Here is a 23,381-nt window from a genome sequence, read left to right as displayed (position 1 = left end):
TAGGTGAAAAGCAACTGCTTTTAAGTAACTCAGTTCTTGATCAAGAGCTCTTTCTTTATTTGCACTTCTGGAGCTGAACAAGAAGGTTCTATATTTAAACCTTTGAAACTAGTCCTGCAAATTTATGAATATTATTTATGAATTCTTGTGGTTTAATTCTTGTAATGATCGTTATTCGGCGCGTTATTTTAACTCAAACATAAAATTACCTAGATAAATTAAAACTAACAACTTTCCTAAGTACTGTACTTTCTGGGCAGGGCAACCCGAAATCTAAGAACATCTATTACTCGTGACCGTGATCAGAAGTATGTCTATTTTATAGTATTGGCTTTAGGTAAAGTACTTAGGTCCCTTGTAAAGGGCGAGTTCTTTCGATAGCTAATGGGGTTTGATAACTAGATTTGGTATGCTTTCTTTCCATTGCTCCAGCGTAATATTTTGTCTTCAGCATTTTACTTGCTTCATTTATTCTTTAATTGAAGAACTGCTAAGTGTACTTAATGCTCTAGGTACTGCTCAGGCGAAAGACGCGCCTCAGGGATCATCCAAAGGGTAAGTTATCGGCAGATGAAGATCATTTGGGTTAGTATAAATCCGATACTCTTAGGAACTGCACTCCTGTATTCTAGAAACAACAGAAACAGTTTACGAATCCCTTTATGTTGATTCCAGTATACGAATAATGATAGGTGATGCACATAAATATTCAATTAAACTTCTAGACTGTGAGTGCACGAGAGTTGTTTTGAGCCTTTTTCACTTAGAGAATCAATTAGAGTATGTACTTTGAATATAGCGGAGGAAAAATTTGTTGTTCGACAAGAGTGAACAAGCAAAGTGATTCTAAATCGGGCAATCCAGTTCTGTGTAAGTTCTTTTGGGACAGTCAAAGCTTGTGAAGAAGAGGATCTGAAGGAAATTTTGTCTACTCCATTTCTCTAGAAATAAGAAATCGGATACTTTACTTTTTATGCAAAAATTCTCGAGAAGAAATAATTTATTCAAAAATTCTTCTAAGGAATTTTTAGCAATGACAATGTGAGCGCACTGTTTTCAGAATGTTATTTCAGCTACTGAGAGCAGTTCTGAGCCGAGGAGAATTTATGTGATATAGCTATTCTTTAAACTCCCCATTTATTATGCACTAATCTCGCATTATCAGCAGGGGTTAAGTTATTCCAAAAGAATAACGGGAGTATGTGAACATATAATATATCGAAATGAGAGGTTTGTTGTCTTTTATGCAGAATCTGAATGGTTTTAGTTGAAATGATAACAATTCAAATTTAGAGAGAAATATTATCTAAGTATGTTAAATAATATTAAATTCTTTGTTCGAAAGTTTCTATTTTAGATCTGCCGTACTCAACTTTTGTTTATGGCATAAGATCATTTCTTCTACATTTATTTCTTTTACTTCTCCAAAACCTTCTGCCCTTCATCCTAAGGTTACTATGCGAACTACTCCAGGTTTGAACTAATGTTCGTTGCAACGGGCTCCTCGCCCGAAGGCCCTTTCCACATCTAAATGCTGGATTATTTTCCGAACACTGGCATATTAATAAATGAATGAATATGTAAGGAATTATATATGTATGGCACTTTTAGTCACACCTGTCGTAGATAGCAATTCAGGAGAAGTTCAGATGTGATGCTTCATGGTGGAGAGGCAGGCGTCAAATCAAGGAGCAGTAGATGCACTAGGAGACTGGTAGAAGTGGGTGGAGTCAGGAGTAAGCAGTCTCTTCTTGATTCCTCGATGTAGTGACTTGAAGCTGGAAGAAAGTTGATTGGTGGAAGGAAGTATGAGTATTAATACACTTGCTAGTTGTAAAAAACTATTTCAGCTGGCAAGTATATTAACTAACCACACTAATTCGCTACAATTCCTAAGGATGTATTCTCCCTTGGGCCTCAGAAATCTAAGGTCCCATCTAAAGTAGCGGCCAGTAGCCACGCTAATGTGGCGCCATCTAGTGAGATCCCTGAGAAGTTGGCTGAGAGTACATCTCAGACGAAAAGTATGGTGCGGTTTATCGGTACTGTAGATGAGGTCACGTGCCCGGCTGGGCTAATAAGTGATGCTCATGATTATGAAGCTGGCACCAATTCTGCCGAAAATAATGAGCAGGATGCGGATAAATTCATATATCCAAATAAAGTGAGCAATAAAGCTTCCCCGATTATTATACAAGATGGTAAATACTACATACAGAATAAAATAGAAGGAAAGTAGAAGAATGGCTAGGTGATCCCACGGTTCTAAATGCCGATGGTTTAACTAATCTAAGAGAAGTTACGGATATTATCTCCAAATTGAACCCCAAGAAAGGCCCGGGTATTGACGGAGTTACGAACTTATTGATCAGGAACCTCCCGCACGGTGGGATCACAAGACTCACCAGCATTTTTAATATTTGCATTACGCTATGCTACTTCCCGGACTGATGGAAGTACGCAAAAGTTTTCCTACTACCGAAGCCTGCAAAGGACATCACTAAGGCGGAGAATCACAGGCCCATAAGCTTGCTCTCTAATATAGGCAAAATCTTTGAACGGATAATTTTAAGGAAGTTCCAGCCTTATTTACAGCTACTTCCGGTAGATCATTACAGATTTAGGAGCGAACTTTGCACGTCTAAACAACTGATTAGGCTTATGGAATTTATCGGCTCTGCTCTGCATCATAAGAATTGTACTGCAGTGCTCATGCTGGACGTGGCCAAAGCATTTGATCGCGTCTGGCATGAGGGCTTAATATATAAAATTGATAATGATGAATTTGCCTAGAGAACTGATCTTACTCACCCGATCTTATATGGCAAATTGTTACTTTACAGTTAGCTGCAAGCAGAGTCATTCTGGATACAAAACTATCGCTGCATGCGTTCTCCAAGGGTCTTGTTTTGGCCCAGTACTGTATTTTTCTATGCGGATGATTTTCCGCGGGATAAACTCAACAGAAATACATTTCTGGCCTACTACGCGGATGACACCGTTGTAGCGGTCACATCCATTCAGCCTAACAGAGCAATTTCTGTTATGCAGGATATTATTATGGACATTGAGGAATGGTACTCCAAGTGGAAGATTTCTATCAAGGAGACTAAATCACAGCTACTTCTTGTTAGAAGGAAGAAAATACTGGTCTCAGTTCAGCCACTTTACCTATTCGGCCAACGTGTCCCGATGGTAAACAAGACCAAGTATTTAGGTGTTTACTTGAATCAAAGACTCACGTGGAGTACGCATGTCAATTACATTGCAAACAAGACCAGAGGAGTTCTCAACAATTACAAGTACTGCCAGGGCGCAGCTCGCAGTTAGATCTGAAAAGGAAAAGGCAGATTTATATTTCTATTTTACGACCAATTATGTGTTATGCGTCCCCTGTCTGGGCGACTGTTACGAGCTCAGATATCAACAAATTACAGGTAACTCAAAACACAATCTTACGCACCAGAAGCGCATTTTTACATCCGTAACAAACTCCTGCACAATGATTTACAAGGTGAATATATTGAGAAATATCTACAAAAACTTAACAGGAAGTTCTTTGACAAAGGTTTGAATTGCAGTAAAGGAAACTTTAATGCTGTACTGAACTATGACTGCATTCCTGAGGACTACAATATCAGGCCTTTTACGGTTCACAGAATGAGGGATCACAATTTTGTCACTTAGCCCACTAGTTTTTAAATATGTAAATAACGCATTTTCATGTGTACATTACTTCACTTTCATTTGTTTATTACATGTTTAACACTGTATCCTATGCACATTTCATGTACACAGTCCAGTCACATTAATGTGACCACCACGTACTTTCCATGTCAGAGTTAAATAACCAATCACAGAAGGCAGGTGGCAGCACAGTGCAGTTGAGCGTATATAAAGAGGGTGTGAGGGCTTCGGAAAACATTTCAATCGTTGGCGTAATGCAGAAACGAAGCGATTTATCCGACTTCCAAAAGGGCATGATCATTGGCTTTCGGGCCAAGGGTGGAAGCATTTCCGAAACGGCTGAGTTTGTGAACTGTTCGCGTGCCGCCGTGGTAAAAGTGTACTGTGCATGGCAAAATGGGACTGTCCAAAATCAGCGACGTGGCAAATGTGGTGCACCACGGGCCATAGATGACAGAGGCGAACGACGGTTGCGGAGATGCGTTCGGGCAGATAGACGGGCTACCGTTGAGCAACTGACCACCAAAATGAACCAAGGGGCTACCAAAAGTGTCTCCCAAAGTACTATTCAGCGAACATTGCTGCGTCTGGGCCTCCGAAGCAGACGCCTGGTTCGTGCACCTATGCTGACTGCTGTTCATCGACGGCGAAGGCTAGAATTTGCACGCCAGTACAGCAGCTGGACGTCCACTGAGTGGCGACAGGTTGCGTTTTCGGATGAATCGCGTTTTATGCTCCATCGGACAGAAGGACGTTGGCGTACAAGGCGTGAAACCTCTGAAAGGAACCACCCTGCAACCATTGCCGGAACGGTCCAAGCTGGAGGCGGGAGCATTATGGTCTGGGGAATGTTTTCCTGGCATTCTCTAGGTTCACTGATCATTGTGAAAGGCACAATGGATCAATACAAGTACGCATCTGTCCTTGCGGACCATGTTCACCCCTACATGCGCATTGTTTTTCCTCAGGATGATGGCATCTTCCAGCAGGACAATGCGAGGTGCCATACAGCTGCCAGTGTACGTGCGTGGTTCGAAGAGCACCAGGATGAGTTTACCGTCCTCCCCTGGCCAGCAAACTCACCTGACTTAAACCCAATCGAGCATCTGTGGGACCATCTCGATCGAGTTGTTCGCGCCATGGATCCTCAACCGCGTAATCTAGCGCAGCTGGCCACGGCATTAGAGTCAGCATGGCTCAACATCCCAGAGAACACCTTCAGGGACCTATGTGACTCTCTTCCTGCACGTCTCGCAGCAGTCCGCTCTGCGAAAGGTGGTTATTCTGGCTTTTGACAGATGGTCACATTAATGGGACTGGACTGTGTATTTTCATTTCTTTTGCATCTTCATAGCTCCATAGTGATTATTACTCTTGTCTCAGGGGGGGAGAGTTAAGTTACTTTGATGATCAGACTTTTCGTCACTATGGCCGATGGGCCCTCTTTTCCTTACCTGCTCAGATTTCCCGGCTGGGAACTAGCTGATAGTTGACACTCTGATTGTCCTTATTGGATTAGATCCCCTAATATATATATATATATATATATATTAGGGGCTATTAATAGATATAGCTTATTAAAGCTTATTAGCTTATTATTAAGCCCAACTATATATATATATATATATATATATATATATAGTATTATTATATATATAGCTTATTAAAGCCCAACTGGGCTAATATAAGCACAAGCAATTAGCATTTAAGCATTTAAACTAGCCATACTAATTTTGAAGGAAGAGCCGAATAAGTGTGGGGGGGAATAAATAAGTTTGCATTGAAAATAACTAAAGTTTGAAAATTCAGAACAGGGATCATAGTAATTAGTGAAAAAGAATGAATACCTAGTATTAAAACATAATGATTTTAAGATGAGGTAATGGCGTAATAATTTTTTTTAATAACAGTTTATGTGCACAAGAAATTATTGATCTCTGAGGATCGCTCGATTCTCTTTTTCGATTGCTGTCATCATCTACATTGTCGGGAAGAATAGGAATGCTTGCATTATTAACTCTTGGTACTTGGTACGTTTCTATAAAATCGTGTAGAAATTTTTGGAATAAATTTTTTTATAGTAAGGAGTTTGATCTTCTTGTGAATTCTGGCTGCTCTGTAATACCAGGGGCTTTTTGTTAGTAATCTAATCTTGCAGTTTAGTCTATCTACTAAAGCTGATTTTAAATAAATAACCTCAGATTGGGCATGCATAAGTACGTATGGGACGCAACATGGTCTTGTAAATGAATAACTTTTGATCAGTAGTTAAAACGCTGTTTCGAGCAATTAGGGTGTAGAGTTTAATTTTGCTGGCTTGAAACTTAGAGCTAACATGTTTAATGTCGGGCTTCTATGTGAGATGATTATCAAGAATAATACCTAAGTAACTGACTTGCTTGGATCAGGGAATAACAGTATCATAAATGGTGATACAGCTGTGGATGTTTCTTTTGTAGGTGAAAAAATAGCTTCTGACTTTTCCACATTTATCATAATTTTCCAGGCTTTTAGCCAGGCTTCTTATGCGTGGATGGGCATTTGAAACTGTTGGATTGCTGTGCAAAGACATGCACTTGCTGTGTAAGGATCGCAGTATCATCTGCGTACATTGCTAGTGTAGAGTAGTGTGTGTGTGGGGGGGGTATGTCGTTCGAAAAAATGTTAAAGAGAAACGGGCCTAAAAGCGAGCCTTGACTTTCTTTTCTGTGAAATATGTATTGTTTATTTGAACGTCAAAGTGCCTACCAGTAAAAGAGGATTTAATTATGAATACGGTGTACTCTAGGATCTCAGACTTATGAGTTAAGGAGCCCTTCTAGCCAGCTTTTTCTTCTTCGATCGATTGCCTTAGCAATATCCAAAAATACATTCTCCAGCATAGATCCTCTTCTGTAAACCGTCTGAGATAACTTCTACTACTTGGTAGAGTTGGCGAACAGTTAAATGTTTTCTTCGGAAGCCGTACTGAGCTGGAATGATGATGTTGTTAGCCATCAGCGTAGCTGAGTAGATTCTTTAGTATAACGAATTCACAAATTTTGCTTAGCATGGAAAGGAGGCTAATTGATCGGTATGAAGTTACCTCATTGGCTGGTTTTCCAGGTTTAGGGAGGGGCGTAATTATAGCAATTTTCCAGGCTTTCGGAAAGTAGCGAAGTTCCAAGATGAGGTTGATAATTTTAATTAATTTGCAGATGATTAGCAATCGCATTTTCTTGATCATCTTGTTGTTGATTGAATCCAGTCCGGTGCTCTTGCTTGCCTTGAGAGAGGTAATATAGCTAAGATTCGACGGCTGAACTACAATTGTGTTGTTACTGTTTGTTTGTGAGAAATAAGTTTGAATTGTTTGTGTAACTGTGTTTTCTATGCTTGGGGTCTGAGATGTTGTTAGTGATAAACTGAGAAGCGTAGTAATCAGCTAGTGTCTGAGCTTTCTCAGTATCAGTGTAAGCAATTTCAGAGGGGCCATTAATGAGTATACGAACTACTTCAGTTTTCTTATCTAGAGTCAATTATAAGTCCAGCTGCCAATTGAACACGTCAGAGAGAATTTTACCAGGCGCATTACAATGCCATCTGGTGTTCAATTTTGGCTTCACATTTTTTCGGCCTCCATACCTTTCTCCAGGTCTTTCGGCCTTTCGGCCTTCCTCTTTCGGCCTCTTCTGGTCCTCCAGGCGTTACTGCAAATACAAAAATAATGCAAAAGCAAAATAGAAAAGATAGAACCTTGTTAACTGTTAAACTTTTCACCCCAATTTTGAGGGAGAACACCCCGGGGGTGATCCGAGGTTCTCCCGTCCCTATTTTTTTTACCAACAACCACTTGAAATGACTTTCTGAGATAACTGAGTTCTGGTATTAATAGTGTACACAAATCATATTGAGAAAAGACTATCCTTGAAAAGTTCAACAACTGATGCTTCCAAAAGCATAAATGTAAGAATAAATGTTTTTTCTAAGGCGGAAGGTGTAATAAGCAAGTCTTTGGAGCTCCCGTCCATCAGCATTGCGTAGATAAATGAAACTGTTGGAACATTAAAATGAAATAAAAAAAAATAAAAAAATAATAAATAAAAAATAAAATAAATAATGAAAAATAAAATAAAAAACAAAAATAAATAAATAAAATAAAATAAAGACAAATATGGTTTAGTAACATATGGAGATGAATAAGCATTAGATATGACAAATATCCAGTCCAAGTCTTTGGATATGTATAAGAACGTCTCTGATTTTGGCCCTAAGGTGTCTGTTCTTTATTGCATAATTAGACCTAGAGGAGTACACAAGTGAAATTTTGTGAAGATAGCACTTATCGTTTTAATTCTGTGGATGTGCCCAAAGTGGCACACTGATTGAATAGAGCTTCGAAAAGAGTGCTGAAACGAGCATTGTTGTCAATGAACTAACCGATGAGATGCGGAGAAACAAAGAATACAGACTCTCAGTTGTCCTAGATTATCGGTGAGCCCGGTCTGGGCACACCTAAGCTTCGCCGTTTGATTTTAGGCAAGATTTCAAGGTAAAAATTTAAAACTAATATAGAATAAGGAGATTAGCATACAGCCAAAAAAATAACATAGAAATTTCTTTTCAAACAATTCCTTTTATACTCTAAAATATCTGGAAGATTTCTTTGAAAAATGAGAGTCTTAAAAAACTAAACATGTCTAAAATATATGGACTGGTTTGTGTTGAGCTTCCATCTATTATAAATAAAGAAGGTTCAGAGTAACCTATAGTAACCTATAAATCCTTTTTCATTCAATTTTTCTGTGCATACAGTAGGAAATTTTTAGGTGTGTCCAGACCGGACACACTGTGGCGCAAAGGGTTAAAGCGGATGCAAAAATATTATTTTCCTCGTTAACATGATCACAGAATTCAATTCTCTTCTTCAAAAAATGATATTTCAGAAAATTAATCTCAATTCTCAAGTTTCGATCGTATTGACTAGCAAGCTAAACCCTAAATACGTTCAAGTCGTTCGATTCCTTCTTCAATGTAGGGAGACAAGATTATTACGTCATTCATATATGGCAAAACAATACCATCGTTAATTAAAGGTAAAAAAATGGTGTTAAGGTAACTTTTGAATACAGCAGGAGAACTGCATAGTCCAAAAGGAACCTTGAGAGAGGTCTTTGTGTGTTACAAATGAAGTATACCTCCCACTATCGCTGTTTACGCCAACATAGAAAAACACATTAAGATCTATCGTATTAAACATGCGACCCAGTAATCAATTTAAAATATCTTCAATTAATGGAAGTGACAATTTGTCTTTACAGTTACTTTAATCAAACTCCTATAATCTATGCATACACCTCGGACTTAAGCTCTGTTTTTAACGATTACGACCGGGCTGCAGTATTCTGAAGAGCTAGGTTCTACTATTATTTGTGCTATTCCTTCATCTACTTGAGCTTCGACAAATCGTTTCTCTGAAAATGACTACTTAATGAGGCTGATGAAATATAGATTCGTTATTTTTTGCCAAAGTGTTCATTTCTATATTCGTTGTTTTAGTTTTACACCGTACATAACTCGAAACTAATTGTTGCACCTTATCTCTGAAAATAGGTGGAACATCAGGTTCATTATTTACTTCAGTTTCATTATAATTCAGTTGGAATGCGTATGTGTCAATTAAAAGAATAGATAAAGTATTTATTTCTTTTACGCACAGAGATTTATTTTAAATCGTAACTCCATTTTCATTTATTAGGGTTTCACCCTGCATTATCACATTGAGTCGTACGATGACGTCACAAGATATAACATCATTTTCGGCTACACACATGTCAGCATTACATTTAAAATCATAAGTCTGAATACTTTTCTTTGAAACAGCCTAAGGGTTCCACTCGGCATTTCCCAAATTCCAACAAGGTAGAATTCTTAAGAATAAAGTTATGATCTGGAGTGCACTAACTGGACGAAAGAGAACGAATTATTTTCTTACCAAAGAGAATTAAATGTCATCTGATCGCGGAAGTCAACATCTCAAAAACACTACATGGAAATGAAAGAATTGGTCGAAACCAAATAAATATGCTTGATAAGCAGAGTGGTCTATTTTCCAAGTGACCTGCATTTTAAATGAAATATCTACATGCAAATGCATATGTGTCTGTCTATATGTAAAAATAAAGAAATAAAAAATTTGAAAGGTTTTTAGATTTTAAATTCAGGGCCGTTCCTAGCGGGGGTGGGGCAGAGCGTAAAAGTACGCGGGCGGCGAAACTCAGGGGCGGCCGGACTCTCGCGATACCACGATTAAATATTTTAAATTCATTGTAAGTACTTGTCATATGTAAGCACATTTTATACAATTTGTCATATGTAAAAACTTAGTGAATATGAAATAAACATTTTATTAATCATTGAGCTTTTTATTTTTTAATTTTGGAGGCGGCAAGCATAGGAAAGTACGGCGGGCAGCCAATGGCCTAGGGGCGGCAATTCCAGGAAAGTACGCGAGCAGCCAAATGGCGTAGGAACGACCCTGTTCAAATTGCGTCCAAAGGGGCGGTTTGTTTTTTAACATTTTGTGTGCTACCTTTATTTATTAAATTTAAACCACAAAAATTCAGTTCAAGAGCAATATCGCAAAATAACTTTAAAATGAGCATATCTTTAGAATTTCCGATACACAGTCTCGCGCGCTGGAGATATTTTTTTTTTTTTTTTTTCTGTACAACGTTGCCATTTCTCGCTTTGAAATCCTTGAGTCTGCTAATCAAAAATTCGTTAAAGGTTTGCAAAATATGAAATCGATAATGAAACAAATTTCGAATTTCAAATTTGGACTTCCAGTTGCTCATATTCGCAGGAGGATTACGTTATTCAAAATTTGGTGGCTCTAGGTACCGTTGTTTTCTCACAATGCGAGAAACATACATACATTTATGCAGACTCTTCAGTATCTAATATCTTTAAATACAATACAGAGCGATAATATTTGGCGGCCACAATTTGAAAAGTGAAACAACGCTTATCGTGAATCGACGCAAAATGCCAAAGCGAAATTAATAGTCCTTCTGGGCAAATTGCCCCTTTGGACTAAAAATGTTAAAATTGAGCTTCATGGCTGTAAGCTACAATGAAGCGAGTCTTGAGTCCCCCCCCTCCGCCAAATAATTGCTGGAAATAGATTAAATTAACAAGAAGCACTGAATTCATCTATGGTAATATAATAGCAATGTCGTAGTAAAGTGTGAAATGAAAGTGATTAGATTTTAAGGATCGGCCAAAAGGATTTGTTGAGGTTTTGAAAAGGATTTGTTGAGGCTCTCTGTTGAGCTCCCAATCTACCAGTCTGCTACAACATTCACTTCTGCTAATCCATTTCTTTTTGTCTAAGCTTTATTATTAAGATGCATTTTTTTAGCTGTAGCCATATGCAGTTCAACAAAAAAATTACAAAAATTTTAGAAGTAGCATAACAGCATATGTTTAGAATTCTCGATGCAATGCCAAGTGTTGTCATGCATTTTCATATTTTTTTAAAGTCTTCTCTCATTTCATTATATCAATGTTCAGTTTTTTTTAATAAGATGGCTTGCAAATTTTTTTGTCTTTTTATTATTAATGATTTGTGTGTTAATTTTATTTATATTTGTAAAACATTCAAACAAACAATATATATAAGAACTTTATTTATAAAACATATTTGTACCTTCAGATGTAGAATAATCAGGAGTACAAGGAATCATTCAAGTAGTATGAATCATTTTTGAAGCATCTATTTATTAAATATCATGTTCTTCGCCCTTACACGGTATAAAATTCAGTTCAACAGCAAAATCACAAAATATTTAAAAACGGCATATTTTTAGAATTTCCGATATACAGTCTCGCGCGCTGGAGATAAAAATATTTTATTCTGTACAATGTTGTAATTGCTCGCTTTCAAATAATGGAGTTCGTTAATCAAAATTTCGTAAAAGTTTTACAAAATAACAAATATAAAATTCGAGCTTCCAGGTGCACATGTTCGGGTGGAGGCTCAAAATTTAATGGCTCTAGGTACCGTCGTTTTTTAAAAATGCGAAGAACATACATACATGCATATTCTTTATTATTTAATTTCTTTAAAAATAATACAGAGCGATAATATTTGGTGGCAAGAGTTTGAAAAGTGATACCGTTTATAGTGGACGATGCAAAATCCCATTTCGAGACTACAAGCCCATGCAAAGTAAGAGCCTTTTGAGCTAAAATGCAAATATAAATTTAGTCTTTTTCTTTCAAGTAATATATAAATATTAATTTAGTACTTTACTTTTGAATTTTTGTTTCAAATAAATATAAATTTAGAACTTTTAAACCTTTTTGGCCTTTACGTTAGTACACAAAATTTATGCACTCTGTCTGAGACAAAATTACAATTGACTAGAATCTCAGAAATATAAATCCGTCCAACCCCCAATCAAGAATGGATCGTGCAAGTATGAACGGAACGTGCGGTTCATTCAGAAGTTAATTTTGGTTAAGTTCATTCCTTTTCCTTTCATTTTGTAATTTTACGTATTCATATGCTGAAGTGCTGATTCGTTTTAAGTCCCTCTTGAATATGTAATTTCGTAATAACATAAATTGTAAATTCTTTAATTTTGCTCTTATTACTAATACAGAAGTACAACTTCTCTTCCCACCTCAGTCGGTCGCCAGTGTAGATAAAATGCGCGAGTCCGAAACCGCAAAATGATGTGCCAACCCAAAAACAAAAGTAAAGAAGCGATAGGAACTGTTTAAGAACACGTGGGCGAACAGCGCCAAGCGTGACACTCCACCTCCGGTTGTTTTTCCCCTTTCCTACCCCCGCTGAACGTTGCCATTTGCGTGAACGAAAATATACTATCGGACAGCTGTTCCGCGAGCTGCAGCGCATCCGAACTGGGGGAAAAGAAAGATTTCCTAGTTTTGTCATTGGATGTCCTACGTGCGACTCGCGCGTGTGTCCGTCCCTCCTACCGTGCCAACCGGTCGCATGCTTTCCCGCTTCAGTTTCCGAATTGAAAAGCACTGTGAAAGTACGGACGTCTGTTCGCGTTAACTAGCCTTGCTCAATTCCAGTATTTCATTCTCTCGCGTCGCGAACATTATTGCTCTATTGTGATACATTCTAACGGAACTGTGATATTTACATTTTTCATCACCGTTATTTTGTTTTCTTTCTTTTGTACGTTATTTTAGTTATCTACAAGTGTTTTACAGTAGGAAAAGATCATTATTAATTGGTGTTATTAGGTGAGCATTTTGTTTCACAGCGTAAAATTTTTGTTTGTTATTGTCCCCTTTTATACCGTAATCGCTGGATTACTATCTGAACGCAGCTATGTCGGACATTATGGATCAGCAGTTAGTAAGCGCTACAAATATTCAACAGAAGGACACAACCTTCACGAAGATTTTCGTCGGTGGTCTGCCATACCATACTACTGATAAATCTTTGAGGCAATTTTTTGAAGCCTTTGGAGATATAGAAGAAGCAGTTGTCATTACCGACAGACAGACCGGAAAAAGCAGAGGATATGGATTCGTAAGTAGTGATTATCTTTCTAGTTATGAATTGCATAAGTACTATGATGTTTTCTTGTCTAGCAGGGGCTTATTTTCTAGTATAAAAAATGGTTTTCTAGCGCTAATCAATTGGGAAATTAATTATTTTGTACTTTATTGTAGCAAAAATGTAGGCACTGCTTGTAGGGGTATGAATACAAAATAATTTATTAAATTCAGGTTTTATAAGCGTAATCTCACGATTATAATTTAGAATTAGGAAAAAAAAAATGGAACAATGTACGATGGATTTAATTTATGTCTTTGGGATCTTATCTAATATTTCATTTTTAATGGATAAAAATATTAATTACACGAAATGAATATCCTGCAAAATTTTGTTCTCAGAAAAATAATGCGGTACTTCATTGAATACGTTAATATCATTTACGGTGGATCTTGATTACACATTTTTTTGAATGAATAGTATATTTGGTAATATTTGCGTCATCATGTTTAAACTGCTGGCGAAAGACAGTTTGGTACTTAAAATGACAGATTCCCGTGGTTTATGAAAGATAAACAGTTACAGATTCAAATAAAACAGTTATTATTATTATTATTATTATTATTATTTTTTTGTTTCTTTTACATATTTTTTCTACCAAAAGAAATTTGAATTGTATGAAAAGTAATTAATTACAAATTTATTATTGGTGTTTTTAATATTTATAATTTATCACAGTGACTTGAATACAAGATAACCTCACATATAAGAATGATCTTCTATTACGTAGCCTCTGTATATCATATCTGCAGGTCGCAGAAAGTAGTATGACATATTTTAAAATCCCCGAATAAACCGCAAGTTGTCATCAATGTGTTAATTTAAATGTTAGCTGCAAGTAAAAGGATAATTAAATTTATTAGTTTGTTCTTTATTGTAGCAAAAAAAGATGGTGTATGAGAAGGTTGTATAAAAAAAGGGAGGAAAAAATCATCTTGTATTCGAGTCAGTGCACAAGAATTAAGAAAGCATAAATCATTAATTTAATGATAACGGTCGATAATCACATACTGGTCGATTTGTTACGTAATATTTGTTTAATTAAAAATATAAGTAAGCGGATCTTTCGTGGTCCACATCATTGGACCCGAGTTATCCTGGAGAATGCACGGATCCTTGCCAGTTGTATAGTTAGTTCGTTTGGTTCACCTCGGTCGCCTTGCCCATTCTTTGCGAATGCTTCACAAGTAACTGTTTGGCCATTTAGATCTAAAAATAATAATAAAATAAGCGGTGAAAAGTGTAAGACAGTTGTATATTTTAAACTATGAACAAAGTTGAATTCGTATAGTCTCCTCCCTAAGAGTTTCATATAGAATTAAATATATATATATATATATATATATATATAATAAGCGTTAATATTGTTATTTCAAAGGGGAATGATCCTATAGAATATGATTCCTTACGTGATCTTCTTTCTGAAGAAAGCCTGTCAAAAGTACCAGACAGCTGAATCCTTTTTGTATTTTATTATGCATATGTTTCGGATATTTCCCAGCATGCATATGGAGTTTGTGGAAAATTTATTTTTATTTTATTTTACGTTTTTCTTTTTTGTTCGTTTGCCTTCTTAGCGTCTTATCCGACCCTTGAGAGATCGTGACGCACATCATAAATTAAACATTTGTCATTTTCTGAAATGTGCCATGGGAATATATTTTTGGCTTTCTGAGATATTCGTCTATAAACGAGAGAGTGTTTCGGGATATGAGAGTTCTGATTTTTTTAAAAGTATGGTTTGAATCAGGGTTTCTTAAACGTTTTTCAGTAGCGACCCCTTTTTATCACTGACATTTTTTCGAGACCCCCAGGACCCCATAATATTTACTAAACTTTGCGGGACCCCGATAAGTACTGCGCAAATCCGACACACGCGTGAGTGAAACTGTCAATTTTTTCACTTGTACTATAATATACTATAGCAGTTTTATGTGATTAACTTTAAATTCTAATTTCAAGACATAGAACAGTGTGGAATTTTAAATAAGTAACGGACGAAATGACAGCGTCACGTGCAGAGTAAGGAAAATGAAGCTTTATAATGCTTATATTATAAAAAGGATGCGTCGAAACGTTTTCGTTTTTTCTTTGTCTGTATTGTTTTTATCTGTTTTCAGATACATTGTGTAAAAAGATTTGGTAATTGTAAAATTATTATAATAAGTTAATACCAAAACTGCTAAAATTTTTGGAGACCCCCCTGCTGCAGGTCACGCGACCCCCTTGAGGGTCGCCACCCACAGTTTAAGAAACCCTGGTTTAAATAAGAATTAGTTCTGTTTCCGCGATTCCTGTTTTCGCGGTTTTCAAAATTCTTCCTGTTCCCGCGAAATCGGAGAGTACAATACCCCTATAACAGCTCCTCAGGAGATGTCATGATGAGTCATTAAGAAGAGTCGGGCAGTTTCTTTGTGAATAAGTCTTCGTCAGGACTTGGAAGAGATATTCTATTTATCCCTGGTTTTCGTGAGATTGAAGACGTGTCTTAGTTTAGGCTCCTCTTGAAATCTTAAGTTTCATTCCATTTATAGTTCTGTTACAGTATTAGCTGTTATTTTCACTTCTTATATTAATCAATATGAATGTTTTAGACATTATTGGAACTAAAAAAAAAAAAAAAAAAAAAAAAAAAAAAAGAACCTTTAGCTCTTTATAACGGTTATCAGTATCAAATTCAGAATAAAAATAAGAAAAATGTTTATAGGATTTGCATAAATGAAAGAATCAAAAGCGCAATTAAGACCAAAGAAGTCGTCGTTTTAGAACGAATATTTATTCTGAAAGATTTTATAATAACTCACCTTTATGCAGAATTTTGGAAGAATATTGTTTTTACTTTAGGAAATAATCTTTTAGTTCATTGCCAAAATCATGGCAGAGTTTGAACATCTCTCTCTCTCTCCTTTTAAATACAGTATTATCTTCATTCATGTAAAGATCTGAGATTATTTCTTTTAAAAATTCTTCTTTTTAAATTTAAAAAAAAAAAAAAAAAATTGCTTTCCTACCTTTCGGGAGAGACCAAAGTCCATTCGGCCCTCAAAATGTCCTTTGGGAAGGAAGGCAATGAAGATTGATGATTTCACGGAAACAGGAATGATTTTGACAACCGCGGAAAAGGAAGACACCATTAAATAAAAGGTAGCGAAGTTGAAATAAATAATAGATAGCTGAATATCTGTGTTCACGAGTTGAACTTTTAATGTTTACTAAACATGATAATGAAAGCATGATTTTAATTTTGGGATAAATAAGAAGGTAATATTAAAGCTAATTCAGGTTATTAAGCTTAAAGCTAATTTAGGTTTGAAACTTCACATAAAGTAAAAATAAAATTACGTTTCGAATTCGAATTTGATAATTTTAATAAATTGCCTTGCGTATTTGTGGTAACTGACGGTACTTTTTATAAATTATTTATACAAAACTAAATGAAAAAAAAAAAAAAAAAAACTAGCATATCTATTTTTTATTCAGTAATTTAAATAAAATGTCTCTATTGTTAAATGTTTTGAGGAAAGCGTACTCCCTTCTATGAATATTATTGCAAACTGTTAAAGGTCTTCGTTCGCGGATGTATTTTTGGGTAACGCAAAGGAAAGAATCTTGACGTTTTTCCAGAATGGAAGATGAGATGTCCGGTAAGAGTGCCTCACTGAATTTCCAAAATTTTAACTTTATGTATTATGAAATGAAGCTTTCTTAATTTTCCTGAGGAGCGAAAATTTTATTAATAAAATAGTTATAGTTCAAATTGGATACTGTTCGTTTTCATTTACTGGAAGAAAAAATTGTTTGCATAAATATCGCCTTTTTCAATTAAATTACGCCTGAATTACCGAATAAAATTAGCAAAAAAAAATTATGAATCAGAATACATAACATGGCAGAAATGTTTTATTTTACAGCAGTGCTTAAATTGCGCCGGAGCCCACCGGAGCTGAGCTCCGGTACTTCTCAATTTTTAAGATAAATTACAATTCTAGACGGAGCGCACTGGAGCCCTAAATAAGATGAGCTCCGGTACTTCTTTTTATAAAACTGAACCACAATTTCAAGGGGGGAAAAGTTAGAATTCGTAATGTTTTAGTTTAACAATAAGCAGACCTTGCAATACTCTATTTCCCTAGAAATACGAACTCATGAGAACATGAGACGTTCAAGTAAAGTCCCCTCACTCACATGCGGAAACCCTTCTCTTAAGAAGAGCAATAAATTTGGGGGAGTTTGTTTAGGAGCGCGTGAATTTCTCGCCATGCTATCGTATCTAGTGTATTGTTATCGATGCTTACAGTTAGTTATCCTTGCAGAAAGGAAAATTTGTGGTCTTAAATGTGCGTTAAGGACAGCGAGTACAATAAACTGAATACTGAGATAAACTGCTTAAGCACGTCCTACATCGTCTTCCCACAGTATCCACTAATGAGAGGGGAAGCATAACCAGCAATTTTACATTCATCCTTAGGAGTCAGATTCAGGTCTCATTTTATTCCTGACGCACATCTGCTTGGTTTTTATGGCTACAATTACATCAGCAGAGAGCCGCGGTCTCTCTCACCAAGATTGCCCTCATTTTTTGTTTCCACCCACTCATACCCTCATTCTGTTTCGCCCTGGAATTTTCATCAGCTGTACTTTAAGTATATATAATTTTTGTGATGATAAAAGGACTCCCTCCCCCCACGATCACAACTTAAATTGGGCTGGATACTTCTTAGTTTTTGTAATAAATCATAATTCTAGCCGGAACGCACCGGAGGTCTGAATAAGAAGGCCGCGGCACTTCTTTTATGTAACTGATTTAATGTTACAATTTTAGTAGAAATTTTATCTCGAAACTTTTATTTTAACAATAAAATTGTATTAAAAACCGCTCATTAAATTTCAATTTAGCTCTTACATTTTATTTAATTTTAATTATTTAATTACTTCAAACTTAAATAATTTCAATAAATAATAATTAATTATCTAATAATTATCAATTAAATTATAATTAATTAATTATATAATAATTATTGATTCAATAACAATTTATAAACATTAATTAAAAAGCTATTAATTAATTTGATAATAATTAACTATTTAATTAAAAAATTATTAATGAGTTTAATATTTATTTATTTACTCTTGTTCCTCTTTGCTGACGCTCTTCCATAGGGCTCCGGCACTTCTAATCTTAGAAATTAAGCCCTGTTTTACAGTATTAATATAAAAAGTTACAGGGCTCCGGCACTTATAATCTTAGAAATTAAGCCCTGTTTTACAGTATTAATATAAAAAGTTACTTATGTTATTTTTTAATTGTTTACGCTCTTAAGCTGTGTACTATTAAAATTCGAAAGATTAAAGTAGGTCAAGTTATTTTAATATGGCTAAGTACAAGACGACTATCTGGCTAAGGGAAGGAGGATTTTCTACTGGAAACTGTTTCGTATTCACGTTACTTACGGGGGGGGACCACAAAAACCAATCTTGTACCCAGTTCATTCGCCTGGGTTCGAGCCCAGGTTGAATTATTGGTATTCAGCGATCTCAGCCACTCGGCACCTGGTGGAATGAAATTTGAAGATAAATTTATGATTGTAGGAGGTTCAAAATGAAAGCAGTTATCAGAGCTGGCAATTTGCCATGTCAGATGAATGCTTAGCGTAGTAAAACAAAGGCAACACGCTTAATTTATGGCCTAATGTAGCGCAAAAAATGGAAGGGCTGAGCTATAGTAGACGTTTTAAACCCTCAGACTAATTGCCGGGATGTTCTTTCTCAAAACTTGAGTAGAAGCTTAATACGTATTTAAATTCAGCGATATTTCAATCACCTATGATACTACAGAGGTACTGGCCTAACCTCTACATGTACCTTCAGACGTTTTTAACTCAAAGTATTCTTGTTTGTAATAGGGTTAGAAGAAACTATAATTCATAGTTTGTCAAATTATTACTCAAATTACTGTAATTGCTTGGCTTTGAGTAGTCTGAGATTCTAGAAATGAATGCTTCATTAAGATCCGTTAAAAATAATTTTTTCGATTGTTACAAAATGTATTTGATTAATGCTGTAGAAAGAACAGTCGACAGTTTTGAAGGAAAGAATAATGAGCTCAGGCATATAATTAGCAGTTTCATAGTGTGAAGATTAATTTTGTGTTCTGTAAACAATCTTTAAGCTGCATATTTTTTTTTTTTACTTACGTCACAAATATTTGCCCATACCGCTAGGTTACATAAATTTAAGTCAATTAATTCAATACGAGGGATTCGTAACTGCAACTCATACTGTTGTAGAAACAAGAAAGATCCGCATCGTGCTCCGGTTACCAGCTGGGTTTTGTTGAGAGATGTATTCGAGGTTTAGGAAATAGAGCTCCCGTTGAAGTGGTAAGTAAATTATAGAATAGTTGTTTTGTGAATTCCAAGCACCTTTTTGGTCTTTCTAGATGTTATAAATTGTTGACAGACAAGGTAACCTAATTACAAATTTAATGCTTCCAAAAGAAGATTTCTGTTTTATAAATTATTTAAGTTTTGTGCTAAAGTCCTGATTGAATGAATAAATTTTATTTTAAGTTTAGAGGTTTAAAAAAGTGAGTAGATTTTTTTCGAAACCTATTAAGGAGGAAAAAGGAGTTCCACGTCTGTGGTGGTTGGGAGATTAGTTTGTAACATAATAAAATAATTTTCAAATAATTAATATTCTTACCTGTGTTTGTACTTTCTTGCATTAATCCAGCAGATCTCTTGATTCGAAATGATTTCTGTTAAAGCGGTCTCCTTAGAGAATACGACTGTCGGTAATATTCGATACCAGTGTTTATGTTTGCAGAAATCAGTTTAGATTTAGAAAGGTTTGCTATCAAAAGACTTTATTATATATATTATCGGAATATTTATTGTGTTATTGCAGTTGTTCACAAAAAAAGCGGAATTTTAATATTAGAGATTTGAAAGAAAGCGGATTTTTTTCCATGATTATCAGAAAAAATAAATAAATAAATAAATTTGGGTCCATTTCGCTTAATTTCAGTTTCATATTTGAACAACTGTTTAAGATTCTGGGTATTTCATATCTTTCTAAATATAATATTTCATTGAATAATTTATTATCAAATAACGATTTCTCGTTAAAGCATTTTCTGAAGTTAAAATGTCCTATGCGTTAAGGCTTAACGTTTCCCCGATCTGCTGTATTTTCAAAAAGTAATCCTTTTAAAACTGTTCATATGCTTCAATTTCACTGTCCATTTCTCAAGCACGATAAAAAGCTATGATAAAATTATATGAAATTTCTCAACTACAATAAAAATCTAGCAATAGTTTCAGAGACCAGTCTTTTTTGTAGATCTTGGATTGGATTATTTGGATTACAGCAATGGTGAAAGCTATCAGCGTTGGAGTAGGGATGCCTTCATGGAGAGCATTTTAAGAAATACTCACTCATATTCACTTTACACACGGAGAAAATCACGTAAGCTTCATGAAGTTAGCTTGTTCATTGGAATCTGAGCATGGGTAGAACTACTACTAGGCTGTCTGTGGACTCTTTTGAGGATCTTGCGAATTGCCTAACATTTATATCTTGATTGCTGAATACAGCTTGATCTCAGTAAAATGTCGTCTTGATCGTATGGAGTGGCAATAATGAAATTCATGTCATTTATATTTAGAAATTTGTAGAATATTTATAGAAGGCTGGACATTTTCTGGGATATATTCTAAAGCAGAATTGTACCGAACAATTCGGGATGCTTGATCACTATTCTAATTGTGCAAGTCTTATTTCTGATTTAAGAGATAATTAATCGAGATGGCATATTGGTCATTAGGTGTTAAAATTTCAGTAAAAGTCCAGCGTAGAATTGCAGCATAGAATTTTAAAATTTGCTCTAAATTCGTAAGAAATTGTTATCTTCACAAAGGTACTTGTGTGCGAAGTGTAACTGTATTGTTGTCCAAAGCTTTGTATGATCCAGTTGCAGATAAAATGGAAAATCCAAATGATAAAAGATGGGATAAGAAATTATTGCGTGTAGAAATGGAAAAGCCGAATGACTTGTTGAAAGGCATTTGATAGGAAATGTAAAAAATGCGCGTAATTATAATATGTTATGAAGAATAATTTGCCATTTTGGTCACTAAAGTAGTAGTTAACGGAAGCATATCTCAAAATCCATTTTCTTTTCGTTTCAAGTCGCATTAAGAAACGAAGTAATTTTACGAAATAAACTAAAACTTGAAAAGTATTTCATTTTACTGCTGCTCTGAATTTTAAAATAAGTTTTTATACTCCTTTTTATTTTATCAAGAAATTCCAGGGCATAATTCTGATGTTATTTCTATTTTTGTTATTCCAACTACAGAATAGAATGTTTCTTATTATAATATTTGTATATAGCGAAAAGAGTTTTCATAAGAAACTCGAGCATTTTATACACATAACTTTGTGATAAGCGTTAAGTGATCGTATCTATGCCCAATAGAAAGAATTACCGATGTATTAAATATGACACAAAATTCCACTGGATGTTTCTATATTGGGATAAACTGTCATTTGACCATAATCGGGTCATCGTTAATCTTTATTTTAGTAACTATACTTCAACAGACAGTAAAGCCTGTGTTACTGATCTGCCTACATATTCCAAAGCTCTAAACAACATTCACTCCACTATACCACGGACTATACCAACAATACAATCGGGAAATGACGTTGGAAGTTTGATTAAGAAGTTCGCAAATTCCGCTAAAGATACTTTGTATAAAGCCCAGCAAGGAAGTCAAAAGTCACAAACCAAAAGGACCCAGGACCTAAGCAAATTCATCGCTGCCAGGAGGCATTTTTAGTACACGAGAAACTCTGAGAGCAGAGTCAGACCTTCACCGCATGCTGTCAAGTCTTCACAATGCTGTGAAATCTCATACTAATGCACAAGCACGACTTGGACTGAACTAACTACGTAAATTCACTTTCCACGGATGATAATTCCTTATGGAGATTAATTACAAGGTATAAGAAAAGCGACAATAAAATTCTGTACCTTAAAGGCACACCACAGGATCCGTTACACTGAAACTGAGAAAGCAGAATTCTTAGCTTAGCGTCTGGAATCTCACTTTTGAACTAACAATATTCATGGCACAACAACAGAAAACCTAGTTTCTAGCTTTCACCCCAACTACTCTACAAATTCGCACACAGACAACATTATTCCAGTCGTGGTGCTGTAAATCTATGCTTATATTAAAAAACAGAAAACGCCCAGGCATTGATATAGAAACGAAATTAATGATTAAGAATTTTCCTCCCAAGATCATCTTCCTATTGATAAAAATTATTAACACCATATTGAAGTGGCAGTATTTTCCGGACGAATGGAAAATAACTACCATTACTCCCATCCTCAAGTCAAACTAGTCACTAATGGTTCCCGAGTCGTAAAGACCCATTAGTTATATACCTTGAGTAAGATCATGGAAGCGATACTACTGAAGAGAATGAATACACACTTAAAGAAGAAGAGAGCATTCGTATTCCACATCAGTTTGGGTTCAGAAAAAGACTCACCACTTCAAATCAACTATAAAAGATGGTAGAAACCATCTTTAAAAGTCTGCAACACAGAAAAGTCACCGGAGGATTATTCATTGACGTCGCCAAAACTTTTGATGGTGTCTGACCGGGCTCATTCGTTTACATAATGCACGGTCTAGGTCTTCCAGATTACATCAGTAATATAAACAGTTAAATCCTACCTGACAGGCAGACATTTTGTCGTTCATGTCGTTCGTGTTTCTGGTTTTCATGTTTCAGACATTTATTCAAACCTATGCCAAACTAAATTTTTTAGCCCAAAAAGGAGCTATTATTCTCGATATGGGATTTTGCGTCGGTTCACTGTAAACGGCGTATAACTTTTCAAATTATTGTCACCAAATATTATCGTCCTATATTATTTTTAAAGAAATTAAAATAATTGAGAATTTGCATGTATGTATGTATGTTCCTCGTACTGTGAAAAAACGACGGTACTTAGAGCCATCAAATTTGAATAACATAGTTCTTCACTCGAACGTGTGCACCTGGAAGCCCGAATTTTGAATTTAAAATCTAT

General features: G+C 35.4%; 1 protein-coding gene across 2 annotated transcripts in view; it reads left to right on the top strand.

Moving 5' to 3' along the window:
• The first annotated feature begins 12,536 nt into the window (after nucleotides 1–12,536).
• LOC118203724 (RNA-binding protein 24-like) overlaps nucleotides 12,537–23,381 on the top strand; it is a 278,308-nt gene continuing 267,463 nt past the window's right edge. Inside the window, exon 1 of one of the 2 annotated variants that reach the window (XM_085823680.1) lies at nucleotides 12,537–13,243. In XM_085823680.1, coding sequence (XP_085679806.1) covers nucleotides 13,040–13,243 — 204 coding nt within the window. In that variant the 5' untranslated portion in view covers nucleotides 12,537–13,039. The remainder of the gene's footprint in view (nucleotides 13,244–23,381) is intronic. The other variant, XM_085823681.1, reaches the window with a different exon arrangement.

Source organism: Stegodyphus dumicola, chromosome 9 (genome assembly GCF_044657685.1).
Source record: "Stegodyphus dumicola isolate Sdum_Otavi_A_Nest chromosome 9, ASM4465768v1".
Classification (NCBI taxonomy): Eukaryota; Metazoa; Arthropoda; class Arachnida; order Araneae; family Eresidae; genus Stegodyphus; species Stegodyphus dumicola.
This window is presented reverse-complemented; position numbering and strand designations above follow the sequence as displayed.